At 36.6% G+C, this 20,393-nt stretch overlaps 1 protein-coding gene and 1 pseudogene across 4 annotated transcripts in view; both read left to right on the top strand.

Moving 5' to 3' along the window:
• Window positions 1-20,393, top strand: part of CLCN3 (chloride voltage-gated channel 3) — a 99,329-nt gene that overhangs the window by 37,801 nt on the left and 41,135 nt on the right. For 2 of the 4 annotated variants that reach the window (XM_045995035.1, XM_045995052.1), the window contains exon 1: window positions 351-561. The exons of the other annotated variants lie outside the window; for them this stretch is intronic. In XM_045995035.1, the coding sequence (XP_045850991.1) occupies window positions 483-561 (79 nt within the window). In that variant the 5' untranslated portion in view covers window positions 351-482. Of the gene's footprint in view, window positions 1-350; window positions 562-20,393 lie in introns of those variants that run through there. 4 annotated transcript variants of the gene reach the window in all.
• On the top strand, window positions 16,550-17,636 carry LOC123934885 (annotated as a pseudogene).

The following is a 20,393-nucleotide window of genomic DNA, read 5'->3' on the forward strand; positions in this document are numbered from 1 at the left end:
CATCAGAAATGAAAAGGGGCATTGTCTACATCCAGTATTTCCTTTTCACATCTCCGTATTAAATACTTCGTGTCCCTTAGATTTATCTTAAAATGGAAAAGAAAGAATGTTTTTATTGTTTTGCTGTAGTTGCCATTGATGTTATAGAAGCTGTATTAAAATTCTCAAACCAGTTTTGTCTGTTTTACTTGGAGCTTAGTCATCATCATACGTAGCAGGACCTGATTAAGAAGGCTGTTCCGCCTCTAAGCCTTGCTAGATTGTAGCCACTAGCAACCAGGCTGCAATAATTTCCCTTTGATGACATCATCCACTGTGGAAGAACCCAGTTGCTTCAGCGAGTCGAACTACATACAGTTCTAACCCTCATCAAATATGGCATCTCCCTTGCCGGCTGCAGCAGGGGTGGAAGAAATGCCAGTGTTTTTTTAAGCTAGCGAGCTTTTCTTTTCTTTTTCTTCTTCTTTTTAAAAATTCTAATCATGGATGCTTCTTCCGATCCCTATTTGCCTTATGACGGGGGAGGAGACTGTATTCCCTTGAGGGAATTACATAAAAGAGGTAATACCATCCCCTTGCTGTGAATCCTCTGTTGGTATGTTTTGCATGTGGCTGGGCGGTTCTCTAGTTTAAACAGGTCCTGGATTGTCCTTTAAATATTGCAGTATGTTGTTTAGTTGCCCTGGAATGTTAGTAAGGGGCAAATGGAGTTTTCTGAATGGCTCTGTAGTCGTCCCTGATTGTTTTCTCTGTGCAGATTAGTACTGCTTCAGATCACATCGGACTCAGACTCGGACTCTGACTCCATCTTCTATGTGAAAATCCTCTTTCTGTTTAACTGCGAAAATGAATTAATCTGCTTTTATAGGTAACTAGAATCATGTTAGCACCTAAAAAGTAATGTTTTTCTTCCTTGGAAAACTTACGTGTTTCCTTTAATTTACACAGAGAAATCATGTGTCTGTGCACCTGTGTGTTTCAGCTGCTGCCAGTTACCATGTAGCCACCACCAAGTAAATTTATAGTAAAAGCTCTGCCCTCATTTTAAAACACTTTACAATGGCAATAAAGACGAACAATTTTATATTAATATTTTTCATTTAATATGTATTTCAGCTGATTAACATTAATTACATTGTTTCCTACAGGTATTTCATAAAAATTGATGATTAAAAACAATAAGGGTGATTTTTACACACCAGAAGAAATAATAGTAGTTTGTAAAAGCCGGAAAAGCACCCAGCATTCATGTAAATCTTTTGGAAGGTGCTGCCTGGGTGTTCGTATAACTGATTTGTGTTAATAAAATTGCCCTTTTAAAATTTTTCTTAAACTAATCTAAAAATAGACTGGTTGGTAGTTGTTCTAGAAAAAAAAAATTGAACCTTAAGAAAATCTGTTAGCTTGATGATTTCATTTATGAACCATGTTAATTTGAATTACTGCATGATATTATAAACTCATTTAATGGTTTAACCCATATTTATTTAACTCATTATTTATGAAGCAAATAAGTCATGATTTTCCTGAGCATATTTAGCCTGCTATTTAAAATATTGTTTGTACTCGGATAATACCTTTGTTTTTTTCTTTTTAGTATTAAGTTCCATTAGGATTAGAAAATGTTAAGGTATTCAGCAAATATTTATTGATTACATTATGTCTGCTCGGCACTATTTTAGGCTCTGAACAGTTGTAACATTGAATATCCTGTAGTATTCTGTTGTTAGTGAAAGCTTACTTTTCAGATTTTGAGGAAAAACTATATGAAGATCATGTTAACGTATAGTGTACTTCTACAGAGTTGCTGTCGGTAAAATTTCTCTAAGTATGTATTACACTTTTAAACATTTGGGAAATATCTAAAAACATAGAGAAGAAAATACATTTCTCATAATCTTACCACCTAGTGGTTTTTTTGTTTGTTTTTTAATTTTTCAGTTCTTAATATGTTCATAAACTCCCCTTTTTCCTATGTTTTCATCATTCTTTTTCTGGTAAGGATTTCTTTAATCAGGAAGCAATGTGAATGAATGATAACAGTTCAAATGTCACAGTATTTGCTAATCAGTAATTAAACTGTAAAGACAAACTGTGTTGTCTCTCAGCTATTACAACATGTTTGTTGATGGTGATAAACCAGAAAACCTGGGCTTGGGAAATTTAAACTCCCAGTGTTAAGCTTGGCATTCTTTGACTGAACTTGCTGTGGACTCATCTCTATATGAAATATGCAAATAATAAGAAATAAGCCAAAATTTATGTGAGAGTGAGGTGTGGTTATTGATGTGATTATTATTAAAACATAAGCTTTTTGTTTCTCTTATATTTTCATAAATAGTCTTTTAGGAATCTTGCTTAAGGTCTAAATTAGGCATGTTCTTGGCAGCCCAAATAGGTTCCTTATTCCTTGATGAGACTTACTATAACATAAACCATTTAAAAAAAAAATAACATTGTGTCTTTGTGTAGTGCAGATCAGTCAGTTATTAGGCTCACTTGACTGTACTGTGGTATCCTGATATCTACGGATAAGAGGTTATTTGTTTTCCATAATTTATGACCTATTGTAACCATGGGTCAACACAAAGGAACTGGAGATGTAGAAACAAGCAGCTAGCATAAATCAAGAAAACTGAATCAGCTTGCTTATGACGACAATATTACAATGACTAGAAATATCTCTTTAGGCTGGTGGAGAATGAAGAGGCAACTAATCAAAATGTAAAATTATAAAGGATATCAGTAAGGTAAACAGGAATCTGTTACTGAATCTCTCAGTGCTAGAGTTAGGGACTACTTTTGTGGAGTAAATAAAATTCAGTTCTATTTTTCAAGGTGAGGTGGTAAATGATGAAACTTCCTACTTAAGTTTCTGTCTGATAATATATAGACTGGAAATTAAGTAAATTAAACATAGAATTAATTAATATGTTGTTGATAGATTAGAAATTCAGATGGCATCTTAAAAATAGCCATTTTTGAGATAAATTTCCTATACAGAAACTATGAAGTTTTCTCATACAATGTCTCTTCCATTTTTATAAGGAAAAAAAATTAAAAACTTTGTTCATCTGGATTATTAATTTTAATACTTGGACTTTTTCTTAATTTGTTCATGAAGTCTAAGTAATTTGGAGAGTTGAATTCTTTTCTTCTACCAGGCCTTTTTTTGGGATTTCTTTTGGACTTTGAGCCTCCTTTTACTCCATAAGAGAATCTTTAAAAATTATTTGAATATTAAATGTTTCATTCAAGTATTTATTGAGTTCTGTTAGGTGTTGTGGAGAATGATGGTGGTAGTAACTGTAATATTAATAATAGCTAATACTTAGTTTGGAATTTACTGTTTGCCAGATATTTTTGTAAGTGCTTTAGGTATATTCATTCATGTGTACAAATCATTTAATTCCACTCATAGTCTTGTGACTTAAGTACTGTTAGAATCCCCATTTTCCTATTGATAGAACTGAGGTAAAGAAATCATAAAGAGTAGTCAGGATTCAATTCAAATGATATGGTTTATCCTCCAATTATGGGGAAATACTTCTTCTTACTATGTATATCCCTGTAGTTCTTGACATTTGAAGCTTGACAGGGGCATAAGAAAGCTTCCCAAGTTTAAAAACAAAAAAAGCCAAAGCCCATGGAAATTAATCAATTTCTAGTGAATGGTATAAAGTGCATAGTCTGTGGAATTTTAGGGGAGGAAGAGATCAGTCTCCTTTTGACAAGTGCTAACATAGTAGTCCCAAGTGCTCAAGTACACAAGGGAATTTGATAGGACATTCCTGGTAGAGAGGATAGAATGAATAAATGCTCTGATGGGAGTAAATGCATAGTTATGTTGTTTCCTGATTAGTTTTTATCAGCAGGTCAGTTAAGGGAGGCAGTATAGGTAGGCAGAATAGTGCTGGATCCCTAGAGGAGCTTGAATGCCAGACAAATGATGGCCTTAAAGCACAAAACGTGGGGACTTCCTATTGAAATAAATGTTTGGGGTCTTAATAATTTTCTCCCTGAAGTCATTTCGTGATATTCACTAGCTCAGAAATGTATTTGAGTAAAGCTTTTTTGTTACTGTTATAATAGGGGAGTTTTTCGTTTTTATTTCCTCCAAAATATCATTAGTTAGCATTTTCTGGCACATTATTTTGGAAATCCAGGTTTTAGGTGATATTTTTACTGCCAAAGGGTCATTCTCTAGGCTCTTTGTAAAATGATTTTAGGATCCAGGTCCTTACTGTACTTCCATTACCTCTTTTAGCCAACTAGAAAATTAATTCTCTTCTTACAAATTTATTCATCTAAGTGTCTGTAAAATTAAAAGAACAAATATTCTTTATTTGATGTCAGAAATTCTTTGTACTCTAAAACAATAGTATAAAAACAAAGCCTGTATTTAAATTTATTTTGCTCATAGTATCTGGATTTAAAACCTTCAATAAAATCTGGTTCATATTACATTACTATCTCTAGCTCTATTTTCTAAAAATAACTGACATTTTACTATGATTAATTTTATATCTCACTGCTTGTTAAGTCAGAAATGCTTTGTGTATCAAGATTTCAAAATGTGAGCAGATCTCCTGCCATGCAGAGTAGTTTTGTAATTTTGGCTATTTTCCTGGCATTGAGGTCTCTGCTTTGTGTCTACACAAAGCCACAGGAGACTGGTGGCTTAAGTTATATTTTAAAGTTTGGTTTTGTTTTTAAATAAACATATGTTTAATTTGTAATTTTTTGGAGTCCATTACAACCTTAAATAAAAAAGATTTTGTTTCTGTCCTTTATTTCCCTTGCCACTTAAGAAAGCCAATTTTATAAGTCTTTTATTCATGTAATACACAGATTATCTTACATTCAGAGATAATAAATGAACATGGAATTTGTTTCCAATTATACAGGTGTCTTACTATCCACTTTATCATCTCTGCCTAAGGATGTAGGCTTTTTATTTTGGGGTGGCAATGGAACAGAGAAGAAAACAGTGAATTGAGTAATGGACTCAGCATTGCTACTGACTGGTGTGTATCTTTGGTGAACTTCTTTGGAATTTGGTTTTAATGACCAAGTCTTTTTTTTTTTTTTTTTAAAGATTTTATTTATTTATTTGACAGAGAGAGATCACAAGTAGGCAGAGAGACAGCCAGAGAGAGAGGAGGAAGCAGGCTCCCTGTGGAGCAGAGAGCCCGATGCGGGGCTCGATGCGGGGCTCGATCCCAGGACCCTGAGATCATGACCTGAGCCGAAGGCAGCGGCTTAATCCACTGAGCCACCCAGGCGCCCCTTAATGACCAAGTCTTTACAGCTTAAATCATAGTTAAATATGACTGTGGGTGGCAGAACAAGTTTCAAGAGCATATACTTTATTCATTTATCCAGTGGACATTTGATTGACAACCTACTAAGCACTTAGCACTGTGCTTGCCATTACCTTTTTAATCTTTCATTTGGGAGTCTGCTAACATTCTGGAACTTCCACTATCAACTTAAATTTACTTTCTCCTCCCTCAAGAGGATGACCATTTCTTATCACTGAGGTCACAGAGGCAAGAAAAAAAAACAAACAAGGGGGACTAGACTTCCTGTTTTTAATATACGGAAGAAACTGGGTAGTCAGAATGTGTAGAATTTTGGATTTCTGCCTGTCTGTCTTCATAATTTTAAAAAAAAGTGTATATATTGTTTGTGTGTGTGATAGGACAATAGTCTGCATTATGACTTTTTTAAAAAGATTTTTATTTATTTATTTGACAGAGAGAGACACAACGAGAGAGGGAACAGAAGCAGAGGGAGTGGGAGAGGAAGGAGCAGGCTTCCCGCCCAGCAGGGAGCCGCATGTGGGACTTGATGTGGGGCTCGATCCCAGGACCCTGGGATCATGACCTGAGCTGAAGGCAGATGCTTAATGACTGAGCCACCCAGGCGCCCCTGCATTATGACTTTAAATGCCAGGGATCACATCTCCCACATCTTTTGAGATGGACTCTAGACTTAATAAGTTCTAGTCTTAGTAAGTAAATGTATACCTACTTTTTCATCCCAGCCTATTATTTGGCTATTCCCCTTGGAGTAAAGACTTAAGCTGCTGAACACATGTGACTACGAAATTCACTAATAAGCTTAGTTTAAGGTATAGCAGGTACTTTTTTTTCAGTTCAGTTTAACAAATATTTAATAAATATAAAGTTTTTTGTGGAAAAGCAGATAATTTTATTAATTTCTATTTTTTAGTTCAGTGTTTGTTAAGTTGCAGATTTTAACATGTTGGTCATGAAATCAACTGGATTGTGACTAGTATCAAAAAAAGAGAAAGGAAATAGTAAAATATGACTGTATTTGCCAAAAAGTAAGTATGCTAAGCATTGGTTTTATTTAGATACATAGCTATATACTTTTCTCATTATGTCAGTGAGAAATGTTTCTTGCTATGGGCCACAGTCACAAAAGTTTGAAAAACAGTTTCTAAGTGTACACCTGGAGGGGCAGTTAGCTCTCCCTGGGATAAGGTAGGCTTCTTATGGCCCACGGAACGACCTGACAATGAGAGTGGGGTGTGTTATTTTCATAGACTCCTGTTAAAACATAGCACATGAGTGCTGGTAACAAAGCAGTGCCCATGACAGTTGTTGAAACAGTTTTTCAACGTAGCATTTTGAATAATATAGGACAAGTGCTCTGGAACCAAAGGCAAAGGAGGATGATAACTGTGAAGGGTAGGATTGCATTAATCGTCTGAAAGCTAAGTGCATGTGCACAAGTGTTTGGGAGAAGACATTACCTAAGGGTTCTTAACTTACTGGGGGAGAAGAGTGTCCACATATCTTATAGTATACATAAGCAGGCAAACTAACTATGAAATTATTTTTCAGTCAGTATTCCGTAGTGGTAAGAAATGCCTTTGGAATGAAACTGCTTGAATTTGAATCTCTGTTAACTACTTTGTAGATATATAACCTTAACTCTCATTAAGAAAGTTTTTTTTTCGTTTTTCTGATTTATGAAATGGAGTAATTCTTATTTCATGAGTTTGTTGTGAAAATTAAATGAGCTAATATATGTAAAGTGCTAAGAACAATATCCGGTGGGCCAAGTGCCAAGAACAATGTAGATATTGTTTTAGTGTTGTTAGATACTAGATAACTGTGTCTGGCTTCTAGGTATGAAAGATTTTTTTTTTTTAAAGATTTTATTTATTTATTTGACAGAGAGAGCTCACAAGTAGATAGAGAGGCAGGCAGAGAGAGGAGAGAGGGAAGCAGGCTCCCTGCTGAGCAGAGAGCCCGATGCAGGACTCGATCCCAGGACCCCGAAATCATGACCTCAGCCTAAGGCAGCGGCTTAACCCACTGAGCCACCCAGGCGCCCCATGAAAGATTTTTTTAATTCTGATGTAGTCTAGTGTTATCTGTTACCTCTTTTGTCACTTGTGCTTTGGTGTTTTATTTGCAAAACCACGGCCTAACCCAAGGTCATAAGCATTTACTCTGTTGAAAGAGTTTTATAGTTTTAGTTAGCCCTTACGTTTATATCTATGATCCATTTTGATTTAATTTTTAGGTTAGTATGAGGTACAGGTCCAGCTTTATTCTTTTCCATGTGGATAGCCAGTTGTACCAGCATCGTTTATTGAAAACACCAACTCTTTTTTTTTTGTTTGTTTAGATTACTGATACTAGTAAATAAGTTTTTGTTTACATAGGTATGTATGAATTTTTTGTACATAACTGTTTATAGAAGCATTTTTCATAATAGCCAGAAGGAGGAAACAATCTAAATGTCCGTCAGTGGGTGAATGGATAAATAAAATGCAGAATATTCGTAAGTGTAATATTCACTCTTAACAAGTAATAAAGTACTGATACATGCTGCAATATGCATGAACCTTGAAAACATTATGCTAAATAAAAGAACCCCAATACAAAAAACTATGATTCTGTTTATATAAAATGGCAAATAGGCAAATCCATATAGGCAGAAAGTAGATTAGTAGTTGCTAGGGAATGGGGGGTGGTAGAAGAGATAAAAAGTTTTGCATCTGGGGAAAAAATAAGCAAGACAAAGTTCTCTTATCAATGAATTTATTTTTGCGGGATACCTTGGTGGCTTGGTTGTTTTTTAGTATCTGCCTTCAGTTTAGGTCATGATCCCAGGGTCCTGGGATCAAGTCCTGCATTAGGCTTCCTGCTCAGCTGGGAGTCTGTTTTCTCCTTCTCTCTCTTCCTGCTTCTCTCCCTGTTTGTGCAGAAGAAATGAAATAAAAATAAATAAATAAATAGAAGAAATATACAGAAGAAATAAAATCTTCAAAAAATTTTAAAAAATAGTTTTATTTTTGCAAGAAAACTGCAACTCAGTTAACAGCTCATTGATTGGGTAATTTTTCCTGCCTACTGAGCTGTTTTAGTGTTGGTGATACTTGAACTATGGAAATATTGTTGGTGATATTTGAATCACAAAATGTCCATTTCATAGAAAGATTGGTTTTTGACCATAGATTTTAGAAATGTGTTTCTATGTCCATACAGACTGGCTCTAATTAGTTAAATTATTTACTGAAAAATCTATAGGATTTTAGATTAATATACAATTGTAGAAGAGCTCATTGTTCAAATTTGTAAGACAGTTTCCTCCCCCTTCTTTGTCATTTTGTCAGTCTTCTGGGTTAAGAATGATGCCATATGAGTAATATAATACAGCCTGGTAAAGTTTTGAATACTAGGATATTTGAGTAGAAACAGTAACTCGTGTTTGTTGATTTCCTGTTTATCAGACTTAGTATTAGATATTTTACATGATTTATTTCCAGTTTACACATCTTACTCTAAAAGTGGGTGAAAAAACCCAGTCACCTCCAAGAGGTTAGTAAGTAACTTGTGCAGGGTATAGTTACATAGCTAATAGGTGGCAGAGCTGGAATATGACTTTGCTCCAAGGGCATTAAGGTAATGGAATTTCTCTACTAGGTCACTCTGCAAAGAAGGCAGTCTTTTTTCTAGTCTCCACACCATTCCTCCAGCCATTATGTCGTGGAAGGGTATTCATTGGCATCTGGTAGTCAGACCGCCAGAAACGTTTTTCAATTTTTTTCTTAAATTTGGGAACTAGTACTTTTATTTATTTATTTGGGGATGGGGGGGGGGACTAGTACCTTAGATTGTACTTTATTACAATCCAAGTAGCAGCAACTGTCCTGTCGTTTGGAAGTGAAGTCATTGAAATTAATAGACTCCCAGTGTCTTTGTATCACAGTGCTCAAGATTTACATTTCCAGGAGATAGTTTTGTCAGTCTGCCTTGGATCATGTGCCTTTTTCTTAGCTGGGGAGGGGAGGACAACTTGATTGATGCTCTCACCAAGACTATATGAAATAAGGGATAGAGATTTCCTAAAAATAATTGGGTTCTGTTACAGAAAGAAAGGGAAGGGGTTTCTAGAAACAATAAGGGACCATTATACAAAGAAAAATCCTAATCTGAGGGCAACTCCTGGTTAATGTGGTTATTTTAAGTTTGGAGTTATATCTGGTTATTGATATTCAGTATCTGGGCACATTTGAGGAAAAATATTAAGAACAAGAAAAAAGTTAAAAATTTAAAAATTGGGAAAGAGGGTGACTAATTAGGCTCACATATGTTTATTGCATATACTGTTTGTAAAGCAAACTAACCTGAAGGTTTAAATTACAGTATTTCACAGCAGTTAATCAGAAGTACATTGAAAATGATGTGCATGTGCACTTAATGATATGAGATAGTTTTTAGAACGTATGCTCGGTAATGAAGAGCTTGTAAATAAGTGTGGCTAGTATGATATCATCTATATTTTTTTGTTAAAGGAAAATGTTCAAGACTGAAGCCAGTTGCCAGTTTAGCTATTATAACTTCTGTTTACTCAATTCCTTCTCCTTGCCTCCCCAGCAAACCTCATGTAGTCATATAAGGATTGGTTCTTCATCTGTTCTTTTTTCAATCCATGTCTTACTGCAGAAACTCAAACCTTTTTTTACTTAAGCCTTTGAAACCTAGAAACCTATCACTTAAACTCAAAGATACTGGCTTTTAAAATTTTGCCTTTCTATTGATTTTAAAAGCCTAAATTTGAAACTCAGAAGCCAAAGTAATGACTCTTGTTTCTGTGCTCTGTTGTGTATTTCTTTTCCTTTGGCAATAATTGCCTCACTGAATTATTAGAAGAAAAATGTGTGGAGAGGACAAGGAAGTAGTGTTGGGTAAGGAACCTTGATCAGTATTTTAAAAAGGTTTTCTGGTACACCTCTACCGCTGTCTTCACAGATAAGTAAATGCAAGCTGTATGTGCCTTGAGAAATGGGAAGGCCAGGCTAACTCATGTCATTTTGTGTTAATAGAGTACAGTACATAAGGACAGCATTTACTGAGGACAAAGAAAGGCATACTCAGGGAAGTATGGCCTGACCACCTTTATTTCATCCCATAAACCTCTTTGTCTTATAGATTTCTCTTTCAGATATCAGCTTTAGGAAAGTCGTATAATAATTTTCTAACTAACCAACCCATAAAGTATTTTAGGAAAGAGAGAGATCTAGTTTACGCACATACTCAGGTATGTATTTAAATTTGTGCTCGTGGCATTACCTACAAGATGCATGCTTCGTTCATGCATAACATGAAGTTGGGAGGTGAAGCTGGATAACTTGTACTGCATTTTATTAACACACATAAATAATTTGTATTTATCTCATTTTAATATATGTAAGTTAAACTTTAGACAAATCTAGGTTGCAGTGAACTATATACAAAGAAATGATACATTAGGAATATTTTAAAAATATTGTTATTGTTAGGACACATTATACCTTTAAAATTACTCCAGATGTGGGGTATGTAGGCACTTCTGTGATCCTCTCAAAAACGAATGTTCCCTACCCAGTTTAGAGTAGGATAGAAAATTTTTCCTTTTCTCCTTCTTCATACTCAGATTTCCATGTTTGGCAGAACAAACTACAAAAGAAATACATGAAATGTCATACATACTGAAGTAAAAATTTGAATTTTTAAAAATAGCCAGCTGATCTTAAATTTTATATAGCACTCCTTTTGTAATAATAGATTTTATTAATTAATTTTTCCAATATTACTAAATTAAATTTTCTATAAATGTCATTGAGTATGATATTAATTCTTCGGTAGAATTTCTTTTTAAGTTTTCAAATACACAGTTAAAAGACAATATGGAACAAAAGATCATACAGAAAAGCACATATATGAAAAGTTATACTCATCCTGGTACAACATCTTATTTGTTATTATTACAGTAGTATTGACTCTATTCCCTATGCTGTATTTTCCATCTCCATGACTTATTTTATAAATGGTGGTTTGTTTCTCTTAATCCCCTTCACTATTTTATCCACTCCCCACCCCCTTCTCCTTTGGCAGTGACCAGTTTTGTATATTTATGAGTCTGTTTCTGTTTTTTGTTTGCTTTGGGATTTAGATTCTACATATAAGTGAAATCATATGTTACTTCTTTTACTTTTCTCTCTTTTCTTTTCTTTCCCTCCTTTTTTCTTCCTTTCCATTTCTTTCCTTTTTTCTTTCTCCTTTCCTTTCCTTTCCTTATTTCGGTTAGTATAATACCTTCTGGGTCCATCCATGTTGTTGGAAATGGTAAGATCTCATCCTTTTCATAATAGATGAATAATATTCCATTATGTATAGATACTAAAATTCCTTTATCCATTCACCTATCCATGGACACTTAGGTTACTTCCAGATCTTAGCTGTTATATGTAATGCTGCAATAAACATAAGGGTGCATTTATTTTTTCTGATTAGTATTTTCATTTTCTTTAGGTAAATACCCAGAATTGAAATTATTGGGTCATATAGTTTTTCTGTTTTTACGTTTTTGAGGATCCTTCATAATGTTTTCCATAGTGGCTCTACCAGCTGCATTCCAACAGTGCATGAAGGTTCCCTTTTTTTTTTTTTTAAAGATTTTATTTATTTATTTGACAGACAGAGATCACAAGCAGGCAGAGCAGCAGGCAGAGAGAGAGAGGAGGAAGCAGGCTCCCTGCTGAGCAGAGAGCCTGATGTGAGGCTTGATCCCAGGACTCTGGGATCATGACCTGAGCCGAAGGCAGCAGCTTTAATCCACTGAGCCACCCAGGCGCCCCGAAGGTTCCCTTTTTTCCACATCTTCACCACATTTGTTATTAAATTTTATCTCCTTGATAGTAGTCATCTGACCATCTCACTATGGTTTTGATTTGTGTTTCCTTGATGATGAGTGATGTTGATTTCATGTGTCTGTTGGCCATCTGGATGTCTTCCTTGGAAAAATGTTGATTTAGGTCCTCTGCCTGTGGTTTTTTATTTTTATTTTTTAAATTTTTTATTAACATATAGTGTATTATTAGCCCCAGGGGTACAGGTCTGTGATTCACCAGGTTTACACACTTCACAGCACTCACCATAGCACATACCTTCCCAGTGTCCATAACCCAACCACCCTCTCCCTCCCTCCCTCCCCTTGGCAACCCTCAGTTTGTTTTTTTGTTTGTTTGTTTTTTGTTTTTTGTTTTTTTTAATTTATTTTCAGCGTAACAGTACTCATTGTTTTTGCACCACACCCAGTGCTCCATGCAATACAGTACCCTCTCTATTACCCTCCACCTGGTTCCCCAACCTCCTACCCCCCCCCACCCGCCCCTTCAAAACCCTCAGATTGTTTTTCAGAGTCCATAGTCTCTCATGGTTCATCTCCCCTTCCACTTTCCCACAACTCCCTTCTCCTCTCCATCTCCCCATGTCCTCCGTGTTCTTTGTTATTCTCCACAAATAAGTGAAACCATATGATACTTGACTCTCTCTGCTTGACTTATTTCACTCAGCATAATCTCTTCCAGTCCCGTCTATGTTGCTACAAAATTTGGGTATTCATCCTTTCTGATGGAGGCATAATACTCCATCGTGTATATGGACCACATCTTCCTTATCCATTCGTCCGTTGAAGGGCATCTTGGTTCTTTCCACAGTTTGGCGACCGTGGCCATTGCTGCTACAAACATAGGGGTACAGATGGCTCTTCTTTTCACTACATCTGTATCTTTGGGGTAAATACCCAGCAGTGCAATTGCAGGGTCATAGGGAAGCTCTATTTTTAATTTCTTGAGGAATCTCCACACTGTTCTCCAAAGTGGCTGCACCAACTTGCATTCCCACCAACAGTGTAAGAGGGGCAACCCTCAGTTTGTTTTGTGAGATTAAGGGTCTCTTATGGTTTGTCTCCCTCCTGATCCCATCTTGTTTCATTTATTCCTTTCCTACTCCCCAAACCCCCCACGTTGCCTCTCAACTTCCTCATATCAGGGAGATCATTTGATAATTGTCTTTCTCTGGTTGACTTATTTTGCTCAGCATAATACCCTCTAGTTCCATCCATGTCGTCGCAAATTATCTCTGCCCGTGTTTTAATTGGATTTTTTTTTGGGGTGTTCTTTATATAATTTGGATATTAATGCCTTATGAGATATACCATTTGCAAATATTTTCTCCCATTCAGTAAGTTGCCTTTTCATTTTGTTGATGGTTTCCTTCGTGGTGCAAAAGCTTTTCAGTTTGCTGTAGTTCTTGTTTGTTTACTTTTTGTTTGGTTTCTCTTGTTTGTGGAGGCAGATCTCAAAAAATATTGCTAAGGCTGATGTCCAAGGGTTCACTGCCTATGGGTTTTTTTTGTTTGTTTCTTTTTTCTTGTTTTAAGAGCGTTATGGTTCCTGGTCTCACATTTACATCCTTAATCCATTTTGAGTTTATTTTTGTGTATGATGTATGAAAGTGGTCCATTTTCATTGTTTTGCATGTAGCTTTCCAGTTTCCCCAACATCGTTTGTTGGGAGACTGTTTTTTCCCCATCAGGTTTTCTTGCCTCCTTTGTTGTAGATTATTTGATCATGTAAGTGTGGGTTTGTTTTTGGGCTCTCTATTCTATTCCATCAATCTCTGTATCTTTTTTTTGTGCCAGTATGTTACTATTTTAATTACTATAGCTTTGTAGAATCATTTAAAATCTGGGATTATGATACCTCCAGTTTTGTTGCTTTCTTAAGATTGCTTTGACTGTTGGGGCACCTGGGTGGCTCAGTGGGTTAAAGCCTCTGCCTTCAGCTCAGGTCATGATCCCAGAATCCTGGGAGCGAGCCCCACATCAGGCTCTCTGCTCTGCGGGGAGCCTGCTTCCTCCTCTCTCTCTGCCTGTCTCTCTGCCTGCTTGTGGTCTCTGTCAAATAAATAAATAAAATATTAAAAAAAAAAAAAAAGATTGCTTTGACTGTCTGTGGTCTTTTGTGGTTCCATGCAAATTTTAGGATTATTTGTTCTACTTCTGTGAAAAATACTATTGTTATTTTTAGTAGGGATTGCTTTTGAAAGTGTAGATTGCTTTGGATAGTATGAACATTTTGACAATATTAAGTCTTCCAATCCATGAGCATGGTATATCTTTCCATATATTTGTGTTTTCTTCAGTTTCTTTCTTCAGTGTCTTTCAGTTTTCAGAATATGGGTGTTTTACTTCTTTGGTTAAATTTATTCCTAGGTGTTTTTTGGTTTGTTTGTTTGTTTTTTAGATGCAATTGTGAATGGGATTGCTTTCTTAATTTTTTTCTGCTAGTTTTTTATTAGTGTATAGAAATGCAACAGATTTCTCTGTATTGATTATTTATCCTGCAACTTTACTGAATTCATTTATTCTAATAGTTTCTTGATGGAGTTTTTAGGGTTTTCTATATGTGGTATTACATCACCTACAAATAACAACAGTTTTACATCTTCCTTACTGATCTGAATGCCTTTGGTCTTAAGTACTTGTTGAATAAAAATAGAGTGCTCTCGTTTCTGATCTTAGTGGAAAAGCTTTCAGCTTTTTACCATTAAGTATAATGTTAGCTGTAGTTTTGTCCTATCTAGTCTTCATTATATTGTAGTATGTTCCCTCTGTACCCACTTTGTTGAGAGCTTTTATCATAAACAAATGTTGAATTTTGTCAAATGCTTTTTCTGCATCTGTTGCATCTATTGAGATGATCATATGATTTTTATCCATTTTGTTAATGTACATCACATTGATTGGTGGATTTTTTTTTAAGATTTTATGTATTTATTTGACAGAGATCACAAGTAGGCGGAGAGGCAGGCAGAGAAAGAGGAAGCAGGCTCCCTGCTAAGCAGAGAGCCTGATGCGGGGCTCCATCCCAGGACCCTAGGATCATGACCTGAGCCGAAGGCAGAGGCTTTAACCCACTGAGCCACCCAGGCACCCCTGATTTGTGGATTTTTTAGAAAGCTTTTGTTTATTTATTTGACAGAGAAATCACAAGTAGAGAGGCAGGCAGAGAGAAAAGGGTGAAGCAGGCTCCCCGCTGAGCAGAGAACCCAATCCCAGAACCCTGAGATCATGACCTGAGCTGAAGGCAGAGGCTTAACCCACTGAACTACCCAGGTGCCCATGATTTGTGGACTTTGATCCATCCTTGCATCCCTGGAATAAAGTCTGCTTGATCATGGCGAATCATACTTTTGATGTATTTTTGAATTTGGTTTGCTGATATTTTGTTGAGGATTTTTCCATCTATGTTCACCAGGGATATTGGTCTGTAATTGTTTTGTAGTGTTTTGGTCTGGCTTTGATATCAGAATAATATAGGCCTCATAGAGTGGAAGCACCGAAAGCTTTTCTTCCTCTTCTATTTTTTGGAATAGTTTGAGAAGGATAGGTATTAACTCTTCTTTAAATTGTTCTTTAACTCTTCTTGGATTTTATTTGCAATCCTTTTGCATTACAGTCCTTTTAGTATTTAAAATATATTTAATGAGAACACTTTCTCACTATCTTTTTTTTTTTTTTAAAGATTTTATTTATTTATTTCACAGAGAGAGATCACAGCAGGCAGAGAGGCAGGCAGAGAGAGAGAGAGAGAGGGAAGCAGGCTCCCTGCTGAGCAGAGAGCCCGACGCGGGACTCGATCCCAGGACCCCGAGATCATGACCCGAGCCGAAGGCAGCGGCTTAAACCACTGAGCCACCCAGGCGCCCCTCTCACTATCTTTAAATAAAAATGATTGACATTTTTAAATATGAAATTGCTCTAGCATTAGGACTTAACTGCTTCCTAATCTATAGGGTTTGGATGCCACCACACCACTGTTGACACTCTGCAAGTATGAGCTTTAAATTAAAAAAAATATGTTAATTGATTTCACATTCAGTATGCTGTCTTTCAACTGTCTGTAATAGCCCTATATAATGAATAAGGAACAGGATAGAAGAGAAATTAAAGCCAGATTGAAATGTCTGCCTTTCTCTTCCTGGGGATTCCACTTAATTATATACATCGGAGCCAAAGAAATAAAAATTTTGTAATCATTTCTGTCTCAGCAGAAAAATTTTATTTTACTTTTGTATCAAAATCTCTCTTGGTTATCATCCAAGCCAATTTGATAGCAGGAGTCATAAGAATGACACAGTTTCTTTTAGAAATAATTGACTCTGCGTTTTTGTGGGCTCCCCCCAAACCAAAAACACCAATCAGTATATCTCCTTAGAATAAGCTTTTTTGAGATTAGTCCTTTCTGCCCGTGGACGCCACCGAGTAAGCATCGTTAAAGTCTCCCCTCCCACCGCTGTCATGTCTAAGTCAGAGTCTCCCAAAGAGCCTGAACAGCTGCGGAAGCTCTTCATCGGAGGTCTGAGCTTTGAAACAACCGATGGGAGTCTGAGGAGCCATTTTGGGCAATGGGGAGCACTTACGGACTGTGTGGTCATGAGAGATCCAAACACCAAGCGCTCCAGAGGCTTTGGGTTTGTCACATATGCCCCTGTGGAGGAGGTGGATGAGCCATGAATGCAAGGCCACACAAGGTGGATGGAAGAGTTGTGGAACCAAAGAGGGCTGTCTCAAGAGAAGATTCTCAAAGACCTGGTGCCCACTTAACTGTGAAAAAGATTTTTGTTGGTGGCATTAAAGAAGACACCGAAGAACATCATCTAAGAGATTATTTCGAACAGTATGGGAAAATCAAAGTGATTGAGATCATGACTGACCGAGGCAGTGGCAAAAAGAGGGGTTTTGCTTTTGTAACATTTGATGACCATGATTCTGTAGACAAGATTGTCATTCAAAAATACCATACTGTGAATGGCCACAACTGTGAAGTAAGGAAAGCGCTCTCTAAGCAAGAGATGGCTAGTGCTTCATCCAGCCAAAGAGGTCGAAGTGGTCCTGGAAACTTTGGTGGTGGTCGTGGAGGTGGTTTTGGTGGGAATGACAACTTTGGTCGCGGAGGAAACTTCAGTGGTCGATGTGGCTTTGGTGGCAGTCGAGGTGGTGGTGGATATGGTGGCAGTGGGGATGGCTATAACGGATTTGGTAATGATGGAAGCAACTTTGGAGGTGGCGGAAGCTATAATGATTTTGGCAATTACAACAATCAGTCCTCAAATTTTGGACCCATGAAAGGAGGCAATTTTGGAGGCAGAAGCTCTGGCCCTTATGGTGGTGGAGGCCAATACTTCGCCAAACCACGAAACCAAGGTGGCTATGGTGGTTCCAGCAGCAGCAGTAGCTACAGCAGTGGCAGAAGGTTTTAATTACTGCCAGGAAACAAAGCTTAGCAGGAGAGGAGAGCCAGAGAAGTGACAGGGAAGCTACAGGTTACAACAGATTTGTGAACTCAGCCAAGCACAGTGGTGGCGGGGCCTAGCTGCTACAAAGAAGACATGTTTTAGACAATACTCATGTGTATGGGCAAAAAAAACTCGAGGACTGTATTTGTGACTAATTGTATAACAGGTTATTTTAGTTTCTGTTCTGTGGAAAGTGTAAAGCATTCCAACAAAGGGTTTTAATGTAGATTTTTTTTTTGCACCCATGCTGTTGATTGCTAAATGTAATAGTCTGATCATGACGCTGAATAAATGTGTCTTTTTTTTAAATGTGCTGTGTAAAGTTAGTCTACTCTGAAGCCATCTTGGTATACTACCCCAACAGTGTGAAGTTAGAATTCCTTCAGGGTGATGCCAGGTTCCATTCGAAATTTATTTGCAACGTGCTTGGGCACAGAAGCCATTGTCTCCACAAACCTTGGTGTAGTTGAACTGACAGTTAATGTGTTGTGACATGGAGTTCACCATTAAAAGGTCACCCAAGCAAAGTCCTGGAGTTTATTTGGTTATTAATAATGACTGTTGGCACATCCTATGCAATATATCTAAATTGAATTATGGTATCAGATAAAATTATAGATGGGATTAAAGCTTGTGTATCATCCATTATCATGTGTAATCAATAAACGATTTAATATTCTCTTAAAAAAAAGAATAAGCTTTTAAAATTTTTTATTTCTATTATTATTTTTTAAGATTTTATTTATTTGACAGAGATCACAAGTAGGCAGAGCAGCAGGCAGAGAGAGGGGAAGGGAAGCAGGCCCCCTGCTGAGCAGAGAGCCTGATGGGGGGCTGATCCCAGGACCCTGGGATCATGACCTGAGTGGAAGGCAGAAGCTTTAACCCACTGAGCCACCCAGGTGCCCTAGAATATGCTTTTTTAAACACCATGCTCTGTATGTAGAAGCAAATAGAAGCAAATAGGGATGAAGGGACAGACCGACCTACAAACAGTCTGTTGGGGACAAAAGCTGCTCTGGCTAAATCCTATGCGAACAATATCCTGTAGCAGTCCCAGAAGTTGTAAGGGACAAAACCTAAAAGCCCCAAAGCACAAAACATTGGTTCATAGGGTCCTCTGGTTTAAAAAGATTGAATCCTTAATTTCTGGTTGTCAGATATTTTGAATTGCTTCATAGTTTTGTAAGTTAGATGTCAGAGTAGTTTCTGCAGAGTAACTTTTAGAAAATCATTAAAGACAAGACCCATAGTTAATGTAAATATTGTTAATTGTGTTGCTCTACCTTTTGTTACCTCATAAAAATGAGTATCTACTTTTTTACTTCCTGCTTTATGTCTTGGAGTAATACATGCTTCATTTGTTTATCATCTTTGTGGTGCAAACAACTTGACAATCCTTATTGCGGGGCTGCTGATGTATTGTGTGGATGTATGTTAAGTGGTATAGAAATTTTGCTTTTTATATTTTGAATAGAAGAGTAATTAAGATCAGCAGTCCATGTTTCTTTAACTCTACCCAAATAAAGGCAACATGGGGTGGGAGGAGTTGGAAGTTTTCAAAATATATCATAGTAGACTTTTAAAAAACATTTTCTTTTAATTTCAGTCTTAGAGATGTTGAAAAATAATGAAAAGAATCCTCTGTACCTTTCACCCAGATTTCTGAAATGTTAACATTTTACCACATTTGTTTATTCTGTCTCTTACTCTTTTTCTCACTGTTCTATGTGCTATTTGCTATGTAACACATACTGTTTTTTGTGTGTGTATGTGTAATACATCAAATGTGTTTGTGTGTGTAAATACTTCAGTGTGTATTTCCTTATGAATGAACATTCCCCAATATATAGCCACAGTACAGTTTTCAAAATCAGTAGATTGGTATTGATATGTACCATTATCTGATCTAAAGACTGTTTAAAAATTTTCCAGTTACTTTACTCTGTGCTTTAATGTAAACAAAAAAAAACCCCTATTTTTTTCCTTGTCCACATTCCTTTTTTTTTTTTTTTTAAGATTTTATTTATTTATTTGTCAGAGAGAGAGCGAGCGAGCACAGGCAGACAGAGTGGCAGGCAGAGGCAGAGGGAAAGGGAGAAGCAGGCTCCCCGCTGAGCAAGGAGCCCAATGTGGGACTCGATCCCAGGATGCTGGGATCATGACCTGAGCCAAAGGCAGCAGCTAAACCAACTGAGCCACTCAGGCATCCCTCCTTGTCCACATTCTAATAATCTAGAAGCACCTGTTACATTTAGTTGTCATGTCATTTCTCCTTTAATCTAGAACAGTTCCTCAGTCATTCTTTGTCTTTCATGACTGACGTTTTTTGAAGAATGTAAGCCATTTATTTTATAGAATTTTCCTCAACTTGTGTTTGTTTTTCCTTTTAAGATTCAATTTATGCATTTTTGGCCAGAAGTGATGTCATCGTATCAGAAGATCATTGAAGCTTTTGATACGTCCTTTCAAAAACATGTTTTAAATTACCAATTTTATTATCGTATAGAAAGCAGAGTCTGAGATTCTCAAATTTGTCCAGACATTATAAATACTCATTATGTTTATTCTCCAGTAGTTTTTTCCTTAAGAAAATTTGTGGCCTTTCAGCCAGCTTTTACCGAGTGGAAATTGCTGAATAAAATCAGGGTAGAGAGAGGAAGAAAGAGCTAGTGTAAAAACGCATAAGGTTGTTTTATGTAAATCAACATGGGCTGTTGC

The sequence above is a fragment of the Meles meles genome, chromosome 2 (genome assembly GCF_922984935.1).
Source record: "Meles meles chromosome 2, mMelMel3.1 paternal haplotype, whole genome shotgun sequence".
Taxonomy (NCBI): domain Eukaryota; kingdom Metazoa; phylum Chordata; class Mammalia; order Carnivora; family Mustelidae; genus Meles; species Meles meles.